Raw genomic sequence first — 19,722 nt, forward strand, 5'->3', positions numbered from 1 at the left:
CTTTATTAACCCCATGGAGTCAGTTACTATTCACTTTCAGTATAAAGCTTGGAAGAGCCAGGATATTTTTTAATATAACTCCAATTGTGTTTGGCTGAAAGAAGAAAGTCATATACACCTAGGATGGCTTGAGGGTGAATATATTATGGGATAATTAAAATTTTTTGGGTGAACCAACCCTTTAAGAACTTACCTTGGAGTTAAATTAAGGCCCAACTGGGGCATTGCTGAAGCGACCTTTCCAAAGATCTGAGCACCTATTGATTTGATAACGACAATGATATGGACTAGGACAAAACCCAGTTACCAAAGTCCAAACCAGAACCTTTCTCCTTCACCGACTGCCTGTCCTTAAACGATGGATGAATGAAGCCTACAGTACTTTCTGGCGTAAATCATCTCGGTCCTAGACGAATGACAGAGTCTGAGTGCGGTGAGGTGGTTTGTATCTGAATCAGACACGTGATATGTAAACTATAAGAGCACCATGATGCTTGTCATGTTCAAATATCCTTTTATGGCTGCCCCCTTCTTACCATATGCTCCAACATGAATACTTAAAGGGGCCTCCCAGCTTTTACAAGGGTTACTGTAGGTCTACCGCAGAAAACTTTTGTTTTTCACACACTCCAATGTCTGTCCACACACTAAGATGCAAAGTTGTATTTTGGTCTAAATAATATGAAACAGGCTCTAAATAGCTCAACCGTGCCATGCACTTGAGTAGCTGAATCCCTGGAGGAAGCTAAACGTTTGCCAATAGCATTTTGCAGAATTATGTTATGTGAGTCTTGAGCTTTTCCAAGAGGATTACGGGGGCAACCCCAAATCTGTAAAGCAATGCAGAACTCCAAGAAATTACCTTCTCTGGAAATGCACACAATATTTGGAGCTTCATTAACGGATGCTTTTGTTTCTTATTGTTTCTGATGCAACTTGACTACACTAATTTGAATTGGTGTGACTTCTGTTAGAACTACTATTTATTTATTTTTGAGTCTGTCCATCTACCCTTCTGTCTGTCTAGAGAAGCTCAATGTTTTGGAGCAAATGTGCTAATGGCTAACAGCTAAAAATAAATAGGTTGTTTTTTATCTTGTGTTTGCCATTTTCTCTTTGAAGAATAGTAGAGAAAGAGAGGAAATAACGTGGGTTCAAAATAATTGTGAGTCAGATTCAAACATCACTTGTATGAGGTCATGGCTCAGCATATTATGCACTATCCACTAGGCTTGTTATTACTATTTGAATATATTTCCAAATTTTGGAGTCCAGTGATTTCCAATTATAGCTCAAATTACAGTGATGATAAAAGCCCACACATCTATCAGAAGTGTGAAAATGTGGTTTTGTATGTGCTAACACACAGTCAGGTCATGAGAGCTGCATGCAAGAGTGCATCCCGCTTGCAATGTGACCAGTCCTCTTGAGCAGCAGTGGTCTGACAGACCACAAACTCATGCAGCATCACATCAGTGACACACTCAACCACAAATAAGAACAGCACCTCCTTAACTATTTATAGTTTAAGGCAGAAAAGACGACCATACCACTGCATAACTCTAGATACACACGGCTGATTTTGTTCACCAACACAAAACAAACAATATACCATGGTAAAAGTTCAAAATAACAGTACAAAACAAGTACTCTATATATTTATATATGTAGGGACAGAAATAGCAGAGAAAGATGCCAGAAAAACACAGTTATCCTATCTACCTCTTTTGAAGGACCATCGTTTCATCCATGAGAATGAAGGCCAAGAGTTGTTGAGAGGTGGATCTGCCATGTGGACGGTACAGGTCTCACCCAGAGGAGTCAGTGAGCGAGATATCAGGAAAACTAGAGTCCCACAGCCGGATCAGAGGAGGGAACCGCCGGGGATTAACTAACATATGATTTAAAGTCAAGAGGCACGGCAGCGGGGGCTCACAGCGAGAGAGAGAGTGGGAGGGATGGAAGAGAAAAAGGAAGCACCACTGGATCTGAATGGGAGGGAATTGTGTCTAATATTAACGGTACAAAAAAATGGTACCATGGTACAGTGATAGTATCAGGTGGTAAATACCATGGTACTGCCCTTTCAAAGATTATTTGGATACTTGAGGTCACACTTATTTATTGTTTTGCAAACATTCATAAAAACGTAACAACTTGCACCACCCTGAAACGACTTTCATTTTCTGCTGACATCATCAAGGCCACTTATTTTTAGACTTCTCACTTCTTTTGTAAATCTTGTTTTAATCTGAAATACCTCAGATTATGGCAGTAAAATATAAAAATGTTAATTTTAAGTGTGGCCTAATACTTTTGGGGCCAATGTATATACTACAGTATTGTATAAATGCTATATTCATATGCCATTGTATTACTATCAAAAAAATAAACTAATACAAATTCCTAAATGTATTATGGTACTACCATGGTATTCTTGGAAGCACCATGAGGGTTTTTCACACTTGAACTAGTTAACCCTGGGTCATCCTAAACCCTGGCTAAACGGAATCCTGGGTTGTTTTTCTTTACGTTTCACACTGCTCATAATTTACCCGGGGTTAACAATTAATCCTGGGTATTCACAATGTGGGGTTAACATTCTTATTTGCATATTTGCGCTGTCAGTGTTACTGATTGGATAAACGCAGCACGTGACCTGTTTACATAGGATCCAGCATTGAACATCGTCGTATTGCCGACTGTACTATCAAGTTTACTGAATGGACATTTCGGACTATAAAGGTGAGAATGAAGCGCTTTCTTCTTCCGTCAAATTGACGCGTTATCTGTCAGCATTTGACATATTTTTCTCTCAAACGTAGCATTTCCTTTGCTAAGTGTCTAACTGTAACACCGCATCGTTTCACACTGTACAAGTTCGACACCGCAAATGTGAGGCTAACCCTGCTCTGAAGCAGGGTTTCATAACCCCGGGTAAAAAGCGGTGCTAACCCCACTTCTAAATTACAAGTGTAAACGTTCCTTTACCCGGGGTTAAAAGCGGTATATAGAACGACGATAACCTGGGGTTAAGCGCAGTGTGACCAGCTAAGGACCACCATAAACCAGCTCAAACCAGCTTCCATGCTTCAAAATATACCTAACCAGCATATGCTGGCTTTTTCAACAGGGCAGGAGTAACAAAAAAATATTTCAAAGTACTATAGTATTGCCATATGATACCATCACCATCAAATAATAATAACCACAGTAAGACCATTGTAATTTTTTTGCAAAATGGACAAAAATGAAATCTACAACTGTGTGTGATCTTGTGTACAAGACTGAAAGTGGAAAATACCATCCGTGATGCACCAAAGAGCACAAACAAGCGTCATGATGGTTGCTCTTGAAAAATAACCTTCCTCTTCAAGATAAAAAAGACACAACTAACGTCAAGTATGATTTTCTACACTTTGTCATGCAGTTGCACCACACTGATCTGCACTATACCACAGCATTTCTGCTTAGACAGTTCCTTAAATGAAGCCGGTGAAGCAATAATGGCCGAAAGCACCAGTGAGACCCATCAAGTCGAGCTCACGTTGGGTTCTCATAGGTCAAAATATCCATACTTCATTCAAAACTCGAGGTTAAACACATTAAAGGTTGTACGATAGCATCTCAGCTTATCTGGTACTGCAGAAGATAATGAATTACCAGGCACAGACTAATTCAAAAAGTAAGCATTTTGATTGTATATAAACTAAAAAATAAATGTTATGTACTCACCCCAAAGAGTTCAAAGAGAAAAAACTAGAATCCGCAACTAGCAAAACGTCCTCCTCTGAGACTAACGCACAACTTTATGCCAGCTGAAACGTCTGAAAAGAGCAGAGTGCTGCGTTAACCACAGCCTAAAACACACAACACTGCTACAACTTCCTCTTCATGCTGACATCCAGCGCAGACACATGGCCTTGAACACCCATAAGGGGCCCTTCTATTAGAACGTGATACGATCAAAACATGTTGATGGCGGACGTTAGAATTCAAACTGTATAGGAAAACCAATGTCTTTTGCATATGCATGTGATGATGTGATAGGTGCAGCATTTTCACACAAATGAGTGCACTTGCAGGGGTTTGGAAAAGATAAGCGGAACTCAAAATGCTAGTGGTTAACGTGGTGAACAAACACCTTTTGAAGAGTTTGTTTTGCTTAAACTAGCTGCTTTTCACACTTTACTGACTGACTTGCTGTATAATTGTTCCTTCCTGCTGTATAATCGCAGTACTGCTCTTTTGATAACCCAATATACAGGTGTTGGTCATATAATTAGAATATCATCAGAAAGTTGATTTATTTCACTAATTCCATTCAAAAAGTGAAACTTGTATATTATATTCATTCATTACACACAGACTGATATATTTAAAATGTTTATTTCTTTTAATTTTGATGATTATAACTGACAACTAAGGAAAATCCCAAATTCAGTAAATTAGAATATTGTGAAAAGGTTCAATATTGAAGACACCTGGTGCCACACTCTAGTCAGCTAATTAACTCAAAACACCTGCAAAGGCCTTTAAATGGTCTCTCAGTCTAGTTCTGTAGGCTACACAATCATGGGGAAGACTGCTGACTTGACAGTTGTCCAAAAGACGACCACTGACACCTTGCACAAGGAGGGCAAGACACAAAAGGTCATTGCAAAAGAGGCTGGCTGTTCACAGAGCTCTGTGTCCAAGCACATTAATAGAGAGGCAAAGGGAAGGAAAAGATGTGGTAGAAAAAAAGTGTACAAGCAATAGGGATAACCGCACACTGGAGAGGATTGTGAAACAAAACCCATTCAAAAATGTGGGGGAGATTCACAAAGAGTGGACTGCAGCTGGAGTCAGTGCTTCAAGAACCACTACGCACAGATGTATGCAAGACATGGGTTTCAGCTGTCGCATTCCTTGTGTCAAGCCACTCTTGAACAACAGACAGCGTCAGAAGCGGCTAAAGACAAAAAGGACTGGACTGCTGCCGAGTGGTCCAAAGTTATGTTCTCTGATGAAAGTAAATTTTGCATTTCCTTTGGAAATCAGGGTCCCAGAGTCTGGAGGAAGAGAGGAGAGGCACACAATCCATGTTGCTTTAGGTCCAGTGTAAAGTTTCCACAGTCAGTGATGGTTTGGGGTGCCATGTCATCTGCTGGTGTTGGTCCACTGTGTTTTCTGAGGTCCAAGGTCAACGCAGCCGTATGAGCAGTGCCACAGACTGATCGACTCCATGCCATGCCGCATTGCTGCAGTAATTCAGGCAAAAGGAGTCCCAACTAAGTATTGAGTGCTGTACATGCTCATATTTTTCATCTTCATACTTTTCAGTTGGCCAAGATTTCTAAAAATCCTTTCTTTGTATTGGTCTTAAGTAATATTCTAATTTTCTGAGATACTGAATTTGGGATTTTCCTTAGTTGTCAGTTATAATCATCAAAATTAAAAGAAATAAACATTTGAAATATATCAGTCTGTGTGTAATGAATGAATATAATATACAAGTTTTACTTTTTGAATAGAATTAGTGAAATATATCAAATTTTTGATGATATTAATTATATGACCAGCACATCTTTCTCCCGCTCTCTCTCCCACTCAAATTCACACACAATTACACAGAAACATGCTGTCAGCACTGCTCTGACGAGTTTATCTGTGAAATAGTTTAACAACTTAAAAGCTACAAGACATTTCTCATTAGCGAGGTAATAATGGCGCTGTTCTTGATGCAGATAAATTTACAGTTAGTAGAGACGCTGCTACTAAACACTGTTGAGAGACACACACAGATCTCTCTAATAACTGTATTAGTCTGCTATCAGGACTCAAGCCTCAGTTACGTCTAAAATGATGTTTTGTAATTAGCAACGGAGGCATGGGATGAGATAAGAAATTAGTCCTACAGACAAGAGCGTTTCAGTGAAAAAAACCTGACAAATGTCTTGAAATACAACATCTGAACAATGTTGAGGTGTGGTAACCGTAGTAGGATGAAATAATAAAATCTATTCATAAAAGGCATGTTAAAAACTTCCAAAAGTTTTTAATATGAAACGTTCACATCTTTTTTAAGTGAAACTAAACCCTGTGACATAACACGTGCCCGAAGTTCCAGAAATACCCCATATCAAAGTACCATGTTATTGTACCATCAAATACGGTATCACCTCAGTACTTTTTGTAAAGGTTGTTCAATTTTCTTTTTTTTTTTTTGCTATTTTGTACTAATACTACTTAACCTGTGGTGCAAGAAAATGCAAGAATATAAACAAAATATTTCTAAGAGTAGAAACGCTATTATAAACTTACATGTTTAAAGTAACAGCTCAACCAAAACTTAAAAAGTAGAAATTAAACTCTCTGGTGCCGTTCTTTCTTTTTATTTATTTAATTTTTTAACCCAAAAAATTGGACAACTTCGTTTTTTAGAATTATTTGACTTCGTCGGAATGGTACAAAACTTGGTAAAGGTTTTGGCACTTGCTAAACAGTGGAAAAACTAAAAACAAACAAACAAAAAAAACAGGTTAAATGGTCCTGAAAAATAGCCACACTTGTACTGCTCACTGTCAAAAATGACTGCATCCTAAATGAATGGGAAGCGAATTTCATCTAGTGGAAACGTGTGGTACTGCGCCCAAACAAAATCTTACTGAAAGCTAATTTTTTGAGATATCAACCTTGTTTTGATTTAGGTTTTGATTTTCTCACAGTTTTAGCGTAAAACATGTTTTGTAAAATATAAATTTAATATTAAAATTTAAAAATAGTAATTTAAGCATTTTTTTTTTAAATAATAAAAAAACCCTTAAACTTCTATAACTTTTTTTAGTTTCACTTTTTAAACTTTTCTTGTCAGCAATAATCTGCCATGTATCTTCTTAAAAAAAAAAAAAAAAAAAAAAGACCAAACTTAAGTCTGTTTCAAAGCATTCAATATTTACGACAGTTTAAGTTGGAAAATTTTATTTTCAGGTCTATGCTCAAAAAGTGATTAAAAGGTAATAAATGGATCATAACTATTAAAATACTATTAAAATCATAACTATTACATACATCCCCCCCCAAAATACATATTAAATTAAAAAACATTATAGAAATTATTGAACCAAAATATAGTACATTCATTTAATTGGGGGGAAAAACACCCACAAAAGGGTTAATATAATTTACTCACCCTCATGTCATTCGATTTTCTGTCTTCTGTGGACCATAAAAGAAGAAATTTTGATCTTAGTTGTTCTTTTCCATTTAAAGGTGCCCTCGAATGAAAAATTGAATTTATCTTGGCATAGTTAAATAACATTCAGTACAGTTCAGTACATGGAAATGACATACAGTGAGTCTCAAACTCCATTGTTTCCTCCTTCTTATATAAATCTCATTTGTTTAAAAGACCTCCGGAAAACAGGCTAATCTCAACACAACAGTCTGTTACGTAACAGTCGGGGTGTACGCCCCCAATATTTGCATATGCCAGCCCACGTTCCCAACATTATCATTATGAAAGGCATTAGACAAGGGCAGAACGTCTGGATGTGCATAGCTGAATCAACAAACTAGGTAAGCAAGCAAGAACAGCAGCGAAAAATGGCAGATGGAGCAATAATAACTGACATGATCCATGATAACATGATATTTTTAGTGATATTTGTGAATTGTCTTTCTAAATGTTTCGTTAGCATGTTGCTAATGTACTGTTAAATGTGGTTAAAGTTACCATCGTTTCTTACTGTATTCACGGAGACAAGAGCCGTCGCTATTTTTATTTTTAAACACTTGCAGTCTGTATAATGCATAAACAACTTCATTCTTTATAAATCTCTCCAACAGTGTGTAATGTTAGCTTTAGCCACGCAGCATAGCCTCAAACTCATTCAGAATCAATGTAAACAATATAACAGTATACAATACTCACATAATCTGACGCATGCATGCCGCATTCATGACGAACACTTTGTAAAGATCCATTTTGAGGGTTATATTAGCTGTGTAAACTTTAAGGCACTGTTTAAGGCAAGCGCGAGCTCTGTGGGCGGAGAGCACGGGATTTAAAGGGGCCACAGCATAAAAAAAATTAATAATAAAAAATCTATGGGGTATTTTGAGCTGAAACTTCACAGACACATTCAGGGGACACCTTAGACTTATATTACAACTTTTAAAAACATAATCTATGTTTTTTAACTAAACTTAACATGTACTGTAAAAAATAATACCATTCATTATCTTGGGAACAGACACAACTGCGAGCCATTTTTTCCCAATAATTTTTAATTCATAAATTTCATATAAACAGTTAATTGAATAATTTACACACAGCAAGATTTATTTTCATTTCATTCCAACATTTACTGTACACGTCACTGCTTGGCTCTCCTTGAAAAACTAAAACTGTCGATCCGTACTAGTTAATCATGGCACAGTTTGATCCTGGTCAGACAGATTAGTTGTTTTGTTTAAATAAGTGACGATGGTTTTCCATACGCTCGTGTACCGCAACGTAAATGGCACAAATTCAACCAGTGAAGGGAAAGTTGAGGGGAAAGTGTGTGTTGATGATTAAATAACATTTTCTACAATACAGGTGAATGACGGGACTACAAAAAAACATTGTCTGGGGATCGTCTATGTGCACAGAGGAAGAATAAAATACACAAAAAACAAACAAAAAATGAAACAAGGAACAGCAGGGATAAACAAAACAAACAAAATGGTGAAACTTTCAACCAAAGAGAAAATGTTACAGGACAACATTTGGAAAACACATAATTTGCTGCTAATTTGATGGTTTAAACAGGCCAGACCATTTGAAACATGTCCGTCTATCACATATAAGCCCAAAAGATGTCAGATTTACATAAGAAATAAACATTTAACACATTCAATATTAACAAAACTTGACTTGCTGATGTACTGTAACTGGGGTCAACATGATTTTATCATCCAGATTTGCTCTCTGTCATCTGTATGTGTAAGTTGTCAATCGTTTCAGATGTCAATCATACCTTTATTTTTGTATGATTGTAGCTTATAATAAAGTCTGCAGTGGTCTTTTCCAGTTTTTCACATTGAAAAACAACTGTTTATTCAAACGGTCACCTTTATGAATCGCCACGTAGAGGAATTTTCCGTATCGTACAAAGAAAAGGGTAACAATTTACAGATACAAAATGCTGACAAAGGATATGCAATCATTTCTTGGATGGCAAACAAGTAGTTGTACATGAAATAAAAAGAATGAAACAACAATGCAATGTCGTACAAAGAACATCATTGTAGGCCAAACCCCGAACGGGTTTGTCATCCGATCAGTTTGGAGAGTAAAATCGATGTCATTTATATCTCTGAATCACAGTGTAATGCCATGAACAAAAGACATCACACTTTTATTGAAAAGAAAGCTATATACATTGATAATGTTAATTCCGTAATGTACATGAATAGTAAAAGTTTACAGTCAGTCAAAAAAGTTATTGAATTTGCCCTCCCTATTTTGACTAAAAAAATAGAAATTAATATCTCTACGTGTAATACTTTTTTCCTTTTAAAAACAATAAAATACATACAATGCCTTGCTCTCGACCTGTTTTGCTCTTCTAGCTTGCTGTAGAAAACCGCATTTGGGTTTGAGTGAAAATTTAAGGTCATTTATCAAAATTATATTCTCTTAATTTAGATTTATACACTGGGAGCTGCCAAAGTTGTTGTTTGGTGAATCTATCGTACGACGTCGGGCAGTCTGCCAAGCGCACAACACAAGCTGTAGCATTTCCAAGAAGAGACAAGTTCAGCTTAATTCAAAATAAAAATAAAAGAATATCATTCACATATACCAATACAGTAAAACCGAGCCAAGCGTTGAGCCGAAGATGTGCTAACCTGTGTACCTACGTCTAGAAATCTGTACAATAGGCTCCAGTATTTTGAGGATGTTGGGTGAAAAACAATCCGGTCCAGGGAGTTTGTTGGCCAGGTTTGGCTTGGAGGATACTTAGGTTTGTGCAAGGCACTACGGATCCACCAGGGGGCGCTCAATTTATTCCCCGACACACAATGGAGAGGCAACAAAATATGCTAAATGCTTTAGAGATGCACGACAGGCACCCAAAGGCATTGTTTTTGCAGTTGTCCATCCTTAAGTTTTTCTCGTACGATTAAGCTAGCAGTGGATAATTGATGCTCCTCCGATTAACAAAACCCAACGCTCACATCTCCCTGAGGAAAAAAAAAAAAAAACGTTTCTATGGCACATAGGATTGTCTGCAAGAATATTCATGAACGCACGTGTAAGGAGAGGCAGAGGTGAAGTCCGTGTTTACTATAAACTATGGCATTGATAGAAATTTTCACAGTAGAAAAACACATGGATAAAAAAAAAAAAAAGACATTGACAATCACATTTGGAGCAAACAAACAAAAAAGAAAAGATTTTTTTTTTATATGCAAAAGAAACTACACTGAACTTGGGGTGGGCATCAGTTTGTTCGGTAAGATATTGCAGCGAGCAAAGAGCTGTTTCACCAACGGTTAAACGCCCACTGTAACTACATAGCCAATAAAAATAAAAATAACACAAAATGTGTTTCGTGGGCATTTTTGCGCAATAAACTGTGATTCAGTAGTCATCCACTCTTTGGACGTGACCTGAAAGGTTCAATTCAGCTGAAATCGCAAGAAAAAATACGGACTAATGACAAGTGGCTTTTTTGTATTATTCAAATAAGTGCTTTATGTAATAGACCGTATAAAACTCCTAGCATTACAGAGCCAAACGGTGTACCGTACAATAAAAACTAGTTTTTCCCACACACCTCACAGTATTTGACGTTGTACCTTTGTAATACTCCATGGTTAAATTTTTTAAGTGATCATTTTATCTCGTTGTTGCGCAAATAAACTGACTCTGCGTAATTCAGATGACTCAAACGAAAGACGCAACCCGCTAAAGTGACTCTTTGGGTTCAAAGCTTTCTCCAAAATCAAAATCGAACAAATTGCCGAAGGGAAATAAGGTTTAATGTTCGTAATTGCGAGAGAGAACCTCTAGTGGCCGAATTAGGGATTGTAGCTGTGGTGTTCGCTGCCCCGAAACAAGCCTGATAAAGAAATTCAAACAACTAAAGAGAGATGCACTCGGCTCTAATAAATTTCTAACAAAATACTGAGGTAGACTGTGTCCAAACAACCAACTAAAACACTTTAGCGCTAGTAAACCCACTGTATTCTCGGCCTCGCCAGCTGTATCTCTCTTTAAAAAACAAAAACAAAAACACCAAAAAAAGACTAGCTTTACCCGCCTTAGAGTACTGTAATAAAAGCTAGCAGGGATTTTCATAATTATGAGGATCATAAAATAAATACAAATTTCAACATCTGCCTTTTCAAAGATATGATAATCTTGTAATTTAGGGAGAAAAAAAAAATCATATAGATGTCTGCTCACTGCTAATAGTAATAGTGTAACGAAGAGCTACAAACAAGTTTGATTTCTTTGATTGTGCTATGTACATCTGAAAAAAAAAAAGCCAATAAGGTCGAGAAAAAGGGAGCATTTTTCTATCAGGCTACGGTAAAAAAACGTGAGCATTATGGTGAGGAAATGGCAAACATGTTTACAAAAGCTTGCGCGTGAATTTTAGCCTCGTTTTGCCGTTTCCCTCCCAACTACCCACAAATAAATATACATACACAAATATACACGCACATACATGAAATGTGCACATTGTTGATGACGACAAGTAAGATCCAGTAAAAATGCCATCTCTCTTGCCTCTGGCGATGGGAGAAGGCACAAAGTTGAGGAATTGAGCGTCTGCATACGAAAGCTGTGAAGGTTAACTGCTTTTTTCTTCTTTAAGGGGTTAAGCGGCATCATTCTGACAAAGAGAAGGAAGCTTATTTCCCATTGGTCTTCTAAGACTTCGCTTTCTCAGAACTACAGAGTAAACGCCATTGTTTTGTGATGCCGTGCGAGAACTACTCTCACTTTTGGATACTTTAACAGGTACCGGAGCCTGATAACTTACTGGAATGCTTTATTGATCCAGGTCGAATTAGTATATTTCCACTCAGCGTCCCTCGGTAGACAAGCTTATCTTTCACAATAAGATCCTAAATCAGGTAAATCGAGCAAAAAACAACCTTTCATATCCCACTGAAGGCGATCCTTCAAAACATTCCCAAAACATTCTCTATAACAGCACTCGGAATCCCAAAATTAAACTGAGGGATATCTTACAACAATTCTATTTGTTTACTATCTTCAAATATGTGTATTTTTAATTCAATAATAATTATTATTTTTACTATTATGAATTTTATAGTTATTATTAACTATCCCAAATTGAAATTGACATTTTGATATTCAATATTTTAGACTAAACCAAAAATGCTCCCCTTTGTGTACTGGAATATCCCTGTGAGTCGACCTGCACGTTAATTAATGTGACGTTTTTTTTTGGTTAGACATTAAAAAGAGCTCATAAAAAGAGATTCTGTTGCAAAAAAAGAAGAAAAAAAAAATGTATAAGCAAAGCTGATGAAGACATTAGAAAAAGACATTAGAATTATGTACAAAAGTTCAGATGTTGTGAATAATATATTTAAAATACTGATACCAATCTATATATACCCACTTTATATCAGAGCAGCAGCTATTGGTCAGTCTGAGTAACTCTTTTGTCCAATTCATAACTGTTAAATATCCTTCAGCCGGTAAAAAGGACACAGGAGTAAAAAGCTCAGAGAAAAAAATAAAGCAAATAAATTAAACCTCATTCACCAGAACATAATGTGAAAATCATCTATGTGAATTCAGGAATTCTCCAGGACAAAATAAAAGTCATTCCTCTAGAAAACAAACGTTTGTTCTAAAAGAATATAAGCCATCCCATAGTTCCACACTGTAAAGTCATTGTTCTAAAGAAATTATTAACACAAGCATTGATAGACACTTCTCTTTTTTTTTATAGGCCACGTAATAAAAGGCCACTATCTTAAAAGATTTCCACTTAAAAAACAAAAAAACAAAAAACAAAACAAAAAAAAGACAGGAAATAAGCATCCAAGGGAGAAGGAAGTGGACTTTGAGGTGACGTAGCTGAAGCAGCTTTTCTGGTTGATTTAGTCATGTTCACAGTTTGCCCAACCAAACTGTCTGGAAACTTGGCAAAAGTGTAAAAGTGTCAGAAAGCGAATGGTGCGCTGGATGAAAAAACGTCCGTTTTCGTGGTAACCATACTAGTGTAGCATGAGACAAAAACGACGACGACGACGACGACAACAACAAAAAAGACCTGAGATCTGTATCTTTAAGGGCCTCTGCAAAAATAACGCATTTAAAAACTTTTCTTTAAAAAAATGAGAGGAAAAGCCGAGGCAAACGTTAGGACGGACTAGATCTGGGTAAAGACAGAATTCTGCCATTTTTCTTTCCACCGTTCATATGTGTATAGGGCACGTGCTCCTCATAATTGCCCCGTAGGCCCACCGAGGGGCCGTTGTCTCTACTGAGGCTCTCCTCACGTTGGGAATAGGATGAGGGGTCCAGTGGTATGCTTTCCATGTTCTCGAAGTCCATATCGAACTCCTCGGTCTCAGGCAGTTTGTTCTCCTCGCTGTAGAAGAAGGAGACCTCTTGGAAAGTGGGATGCAGGTCCTCCTTCATCATCTCGATGATCTCGTGGAAGGTGGGCCGCATCTTCGGGTTGTACTGCCAACACATCTGCATGAGGTTGTGCCTGGGAGAAGAGTTAGAGCGAGAGAAGACAATCTTACTACCTAAATCTCCAAGCCAATCCTTGTGTCTCCTTGACTGGTGTGCGATATTGACAAAAAAAAAATGATATCTCTGGGATTTTGTCAGTATAATTACACAATATTTTGCCGAGTGTGTTTTGCCCACTACGAGGCAATATTTGCCCCCTTTAACTGATTTTTTTAGATGTATGCACATTTTATAAGAATGAATCAGTATCAACAAAACCCATCTTTGCACTGCAGAAGTGGCACAGATACTGCATCTGAAGTGGCATTTAGACTGTTTAATGCAGCTCAGAGGTGGCTTGAAAGCAAGCGACATACTGGATATTGTCAGCTTGCACATTATTAAAACAATTCTGATATTATCGCAGGCGATACATATCGCACAATCCAACTTGGATATTTGTAATAAGAATAAGAAAATTATTAATAAGAATCGGATTCAGAATATATAGCGTTTTGGATAGAGATGCAACAAAATTTTGGAAACTGGAAATATTCAGATGAAACAAGTAATTTTCAGTTTCAGACTAAATAGTTTTGTAAGCCAAAATCATTGACTGAAACAATGCTGAAATACTTTAATAAGTCTGCTTATTATTTACTGCTTATCAATAGTTAGTAAGGTAGTTTTGCAGCATTTATGTTTAGGTATTGGGTAGGATTAAGGGATGTAGAATAAGGTCATACTGATTAAGTCATTAAAGGTGCCCTAGAATTAAAAATTGAATTTACCTTGCCATAGTTGAATAACAAGAGTTCAGTACATGGAAATGACATACAGTGAGTCTCAAACTCCATTGTTTCCTCCTTCTTGTGTAAATCTCATTTGTTTAAAAGACCTCAGAAGAACAGGCGAATCTCAACATAACACCGACTGTTACGTAATAACTGACATGATCCATGATATCATGATATTTTTAGTGATATTTGTAAATTGTCTATCTAAATGTTTCGTTAGCATGTTGCTAATGTACTGTTAAATGTGGTTAAAGTTACCATCGTTTCTTACTGTATTCACGGAGACAAGACTGTTGTTATTTTCATTATTAAACAGTCTGTATAATTCATAAACACAACTTCATTCTTTCTAAATCTCTCCAATAGTGTGTAATGTTAGCTTTAGCCATGAAGCACAGCCTCAAACTCATTCAGAATCAAATGTAAACATCCAAATAAACACTGTACTTACGCGATTAGACATGCTGCAATGACGAACACTTTGTAAAGATCCATTTTGAGGGTTATATTAGCTGTGTGAACTTTGTTTATGCAATGATAGAGTCGAGAGCTCGGGAGGGGGCGGAGAGCGCGCGATTTGAAGGGGCCACAGCATGAATCGGCGCATTTCTAATTATGCCTCAAAATAGGCAGTTAAAAAAGTTAATTAAAAAAATCTATGGGGTATTTTGAGCTGCAACTTCACAGACACATTCAGGAGACACCTTAGACTTATATTACATCTTGTAAAAAAACGTTCGATGGCACCTTTAATTTCTGTCACTGTCATTCACTGGTTTTAGATACTGGGATTGGAACATCAACATGTTTCTTAGGATAAAACAGCAAAATCTGCTTGGTCAGCCAGCTACAACTAAGTTCATAATGTTCTAAGATAGTCTTTTCAGCAGACTCCACATCAGTACTTACATTCTCTCTGGACAGTTCTCTGGTCTGTCCAGGTATCCTCCATCCATGACAAACTTGAGCACTTGCTCATTGGACAGTCCCTGGTAAGGCTGCTCAGCAAGCGTGTTGATCTCCCATAATACCACTCCAAAAGACCTGGAAGTAGACAAATTTTTAATTACTGTACTGCCAACTCAATAACCTGGGTCAGTCCACATATCCGTTCATTTTGATGGAACCTCTCCTTCCTCTAACCCAGGGTTGTGTCCAATCCTACTTCTGGAGGGACAATGTCCAGCAGACTTTAGCTCAACACCCTTGCCTGGGAGTTTCTAGCAATCTCAAAGACATTAATTTGCTGATTTAGGTCTATTAAATTGGGCTAAACTCAGCAGGATAGTGGCCCTCCAGGATTGGAACAGGATTGGACACCTAACAGGATTGGCAAGACATTTCTTGACTAGTTTCTTGGAGGTGATATAACTGTTCTTCTGGAAACCTGGTTAGCAAAAAAATCCCACATAAGCCCAAAGAAATACCCACCAGCAGTCAGAGTGAGCGGTGAAAACGCCATCTTTTAGGGACTCTGGCGCCATCCATCTGACAGGCAGTAAGCCTTTCCCGCCCTTGCGATAATAATCAGTCTCATAGATATCTCGCGTCATACCGAAATCTGCAACGAAAATTCAAAATCAAGATGTTTCACACTTTGAACCTCTGGTCTGACTCCAAATATGCTCAATTCTAGTCTGCTTACCTCCAATTTTCACAGTGTAATCTTCAGCCACCATGCAGTTTCTGGCAGCAAGGTCTCTGTGGACAAACTTTTTAGCGTTGAGGTATGCCATGCCATCTGCTATCTCCGCTGCCATTTGGATCATCTCCTTCAGGGTTGGTGGTGGACGGCCTGGGTTATTCTGAAAAACAAAACAAAACATTAAATCAACGACAACTCCAAAGGCTACTGTTAATTATTGACAGTGATGTTTCGTGGAGCCATTGAATCTGAAGGGAAACTGGGTTATTTAGCATACGGTTATTAATTGGGGGCTAACAAAATTGGGGGCTCGTCCGGGATACAACAATTGGGGATAAGTTGTCGTTCTACAGCAGGACGTCTTACTTCAGAATCAGGTCTCAGGCTACGCAGGTAGCTTTTCAGATCACCATGCGTCATCAATTCCATCACGACCAATGATGGTTGCCCCTTAGATACCACACCAAGCAAGCGGACCTAGGCAAACACGTCAAACATTTAGACAAGTTTGTTTTCACCTTGATATTTTGCGGTTCGCAAGGACATCCACACTCACCACATGATGGCAGCTAAATGCTTTCATGACAGAAGCCTCATTAAGGAACTCGATCCTCTCACGTAGACTCGCAGACTCGTTGACAGTTTTCACAGCCACTCGCGTCTCCGGCTCACCCTTCACAATGTCTTTAGCGATGCCTTCATACACCATTCCGAACGATCCCTGACCGAGCTCTCTCAAAACATTGATCTTCTCCCGAGGCACCTCCCATTCGTCTGGGATGTACACTGCGAACACACAAACTCAGCATTTCTATCACATAGCAGAGGTGGACACATTTGATTTGATAGTGCTACAACCAACAACTATTTTGGATGTTCAGTTTATTTCAACTAATTTAAGTAAAACGTAATTCCTGTATTTTATTATTTTGTGTTTTGCTTACAAAAAAAAAAGCTTTAAAATAAAACAAAAATAAGTAAATATACACCATATTTTTTATTATATTGCTGCAACTAACAACTATTCTGGTAACCAATTAGTCTGTAGATAATTTCTTTGAATAACTGGATAAAAATTCCAAACTTCATTTACAAGATTTTATTGTTGCTGTGCATGAAATTAAAGCTAAAATTTAAATATAATAATCTAAATATATGTTTCATTCCAGTGATTTGGTTTATTTATTTTGTCAGAGTATTATTTCTTTGATAATTGTATAAAGATGCCAGATTTTATTTCCAGGATTTTATTTAAGCTTATTTTATTCCTACTTGTTTAGTAAAATGTATTGTTTTTATTTAATCAAATACAAGTGTATAAGATATAAACATAATATATATAAGCACACATTTATCAATAACATTTGATAACAGTCTTTTAATTATCGATTTTATTAACTGGGTTACATCCAAAATCTTACCATCATTTGCACTTAAATATTCAGGGTTTGAGGAAGCAATTAATGGGCCAGTCGGTCCTTCAGTTTGTCTGGGGAAAAAAAAAAAAATCATGAGAGCACTGTCTATATGACAAATAAGGGCTTAATTTAAGAGTGTCTTGTACATACTTCTTCTTAAGGACAATAAAGACTGTACTGGCCAGAAACAGCAGTACAATGAAGCAGATGACCGGGCCGATGATGATTTTCATGTTCATTTCCTCTGCAAAACATGTATATTAGAGACTGAAGTGTCCAAATTAACAGAAAATCAAAACAAACAGGAAAGCTTACTGTCTTGAACAAAGAGGTACATAGGCTCCGTCCAGGAACCGTTGCCGGCCAGCGAGGTGGCGCGGATTCTCACACTGTAATTCCCAGGATGCCCTACTCTTAATCGACAGCCATGATTTTTCTCATAAGTGATTCTGGACACACAGATTTGATCCTCCTGTGGGACAAGAAATTGGAAAGAAAAAATTAACCAAAGCCATAAAATAGTTTACATACTGCAATACAGGGAAGGTGCAGAGCATTTAATAAACACATATACACACCAAAAAATAATTTGTATATTATATTATAAATATTTTATTCAAATCATTTTTAAATATATAAAAATATTAAATAATACTACATAAAATATTACATTTATTTTTAAAAACATTACATATTTTAAAAAATATTAAAAAATTTATTTTGCAATATATGAATAGATAAATAGATATTTATTTGTTGTATTTTTATTTGTAAAAACATTAAATATTTTAAAAATTATTTAAAAACTTATTTTGCAAAATATGAGTAGAGAAATATATATTTATTTGTTGTATATGTGTATGTATATTTTTACATTTAGAAATACTGAATTTCTTAAGAATTAATTAAACACCTACATAGTTATCTGACATCCTCAAGAACTTGATTTCATATAGTATGATCATGCCATTGGGTGCTCTTGGTTCCTTCCATTTGATATAGACGAATTCCGGTTCTTCAGGAAGAAATTCGTGAGTCACTGGCCCGACAATGTTATCTGCTTTTTCTAAGAACATTAACAGCAAGTCCACACATTACAACATGAATCCAAACCTTTCTGTATCCTATTTTATGTAAAATGTGGTCCGGAGGTCTTACGTTCAGGCAGCGTGCGGGCATTGACGTATGTAGGCATGCTGCAGCGGCTCTGGTCTGTGGGGTCGTTGCAGGCCTGGATCTCGATCTGGTAGCTGGTGAAGTGGAGCAGGTCGGAGATGACCGTGGACTCTTTGGAGCTGGCTTTGAACACCATCTTCGGGCTCTTGTCCTCTGGGCTTAAAGTGGTGGCAAAGTTGGGCAGGCTGGACGGTGTGATTGCAAAATTCGGCAAAGTAGCATTGGCTACACCCACTGAACGGCGCCGTCGGTGGGGTCTGCGGGTTGACAGTGAAAACTGAGTTTCAGCCAGACTGAACAGACCTAAATAAACACTCCAACTGTTTTAGCTCTAATGCTAATTAATGAAGTGTTAGTAGTGTTTTCTGACCAGCTTTAAAAAACTATATTGTAATGGCAATATTTACTGTAAAATCAGTAATTTACAAGGTCAAATTGTCACTTCCTGTCTAAGTAGGCATTTCTTGGGCAGAATTAGCTGCAATGTGGACCGTGCAAATCAATTAAGCTATGAACCAGTAGATGGCGCTATAGACCCTTGATATTCAACAGAACAGAAAGGACCCATTTAATACTACAGCAATCTATTCATGGGACTCAGCACAGGATTAAACCACAGCAAGATACCAGTCCTCATGGCAGCGTTCCAGACTGGCACATAAGAAAATCCTTATGGGATGGTGCTTACAGAGAAAAATGGACAGAAACCATTAAACCACAGCACGCTTCAGAAAGGACATGCACACGGTGTACCATGTACAGAATGATTAATGTGGCAGATGGGTAGACCGTATCACTCTTTGTTTTTCTGCATTAAAACTGGGTTATAAAATGGTGACAATTGGGAGCAATTATGTAGTCCTCTGCTTTGACATTTAAAATAGTGATATAAAATTAACTCTAAAAAGTGATTAATTGTAATAAATACATTTGATAAAGGTTGAAAAAATTTATTATAATATATAAATATATTAATTTTAT

The 19,722-nt window shown here is 37.1% G+C and overlaps 2 protein-coding genes across 4 annotated transcripts in view; both read right to left on the minus strand.

The window, feature by feature from the left end:
• Positions 1–1,950, minus strand: part of arhgef18b (rho/rac guanine nucleotide exchange factor (GEF) 18b) — a 44,100-nt gene extending 42,150 nt beyond the window's left edge. For 2 of the 3 annotated variants that reach the window (XM_048182720.1, XM_048182718.1), the window contains exon 1: positions 1,723–1,949. In XM_048182720.1, the coding sequence (XP_048038677.1) occupies positions 1,723–1,792 (70 nt within the window). In that variant the 5' untranslated portion in view covers positions 1,793–1,949. Of the gene's footprint in view, positions 1–1,722 lie in introns of all 3 variants that reach the window. The other variant, XM_048182719.1, reaches the window with a different exon arrangement.
• Positions 1,951–8,300: 6,350 nt separating this feature from the next.
• Positions 8,301–19,722, minus strand: part of insrb (insulin receptor b) — a 78,399-nt gene continuing 66,977 nt past the window's right edge. The window contains exons 11-21 of the mRNA XM_048182721.1: positions 18,724–18,998; positions 18,483–18,631; positions 17,881–18,037; positions 17,716–17,809; positions 17,569–17,636; positions 16,704–16,933; positions 16,514–16,624; positions 16,148–16,307; positions 15,934–16,063; positions 15,412–15,546; positions 8,301–13,739 (exon numbers count right to left, since the gene is read on the minus strand). Of these exons, the coding sequence (XP_048038678.1) occupies positions 13,385–13,739; positions 15,412–15,546; positions 15,934–16,063; positions 16,148–16,307; positions 16,514–16,624; positions 16,704–16,933; positions 17,569–17,636; positions 17,716–17,809; positions 17,881–18,037; positions 18,483–18,631; positions 18,724–18,998 (1,864 nt within the window). The 3' untranslated portion in view covers positions 8,301–13,384. The remainder of the gene's footprint in view (positions 13,740–15,411; positions 15,547–15,933; positions 16,064–16,147; positions 16,308–16,513; positions 16,625–16,703; positions 16,934–17,568; positions 17,637–17,715; positions 17,810–17,880; positions 18,038–18,482; positions 18,632–18,723; positions 18,999–19,722) is intronic.

This window comes from Megalobrama amblycephala, linkage group LG2 (assembly GCF_018812025.1).
Source record: "Megalobrama amblycephala isolate DHTTF-2021 linkage group LG2, ASM1881202v1, whole genome shotgun sequence".
Taxonomy (NCBI): Eukaryota; Metazoa; Chordata; class Actinopteri; order Cypriniformes; family Xenocyprididae; genus Megalobrama; species Megalobrama amblycephala.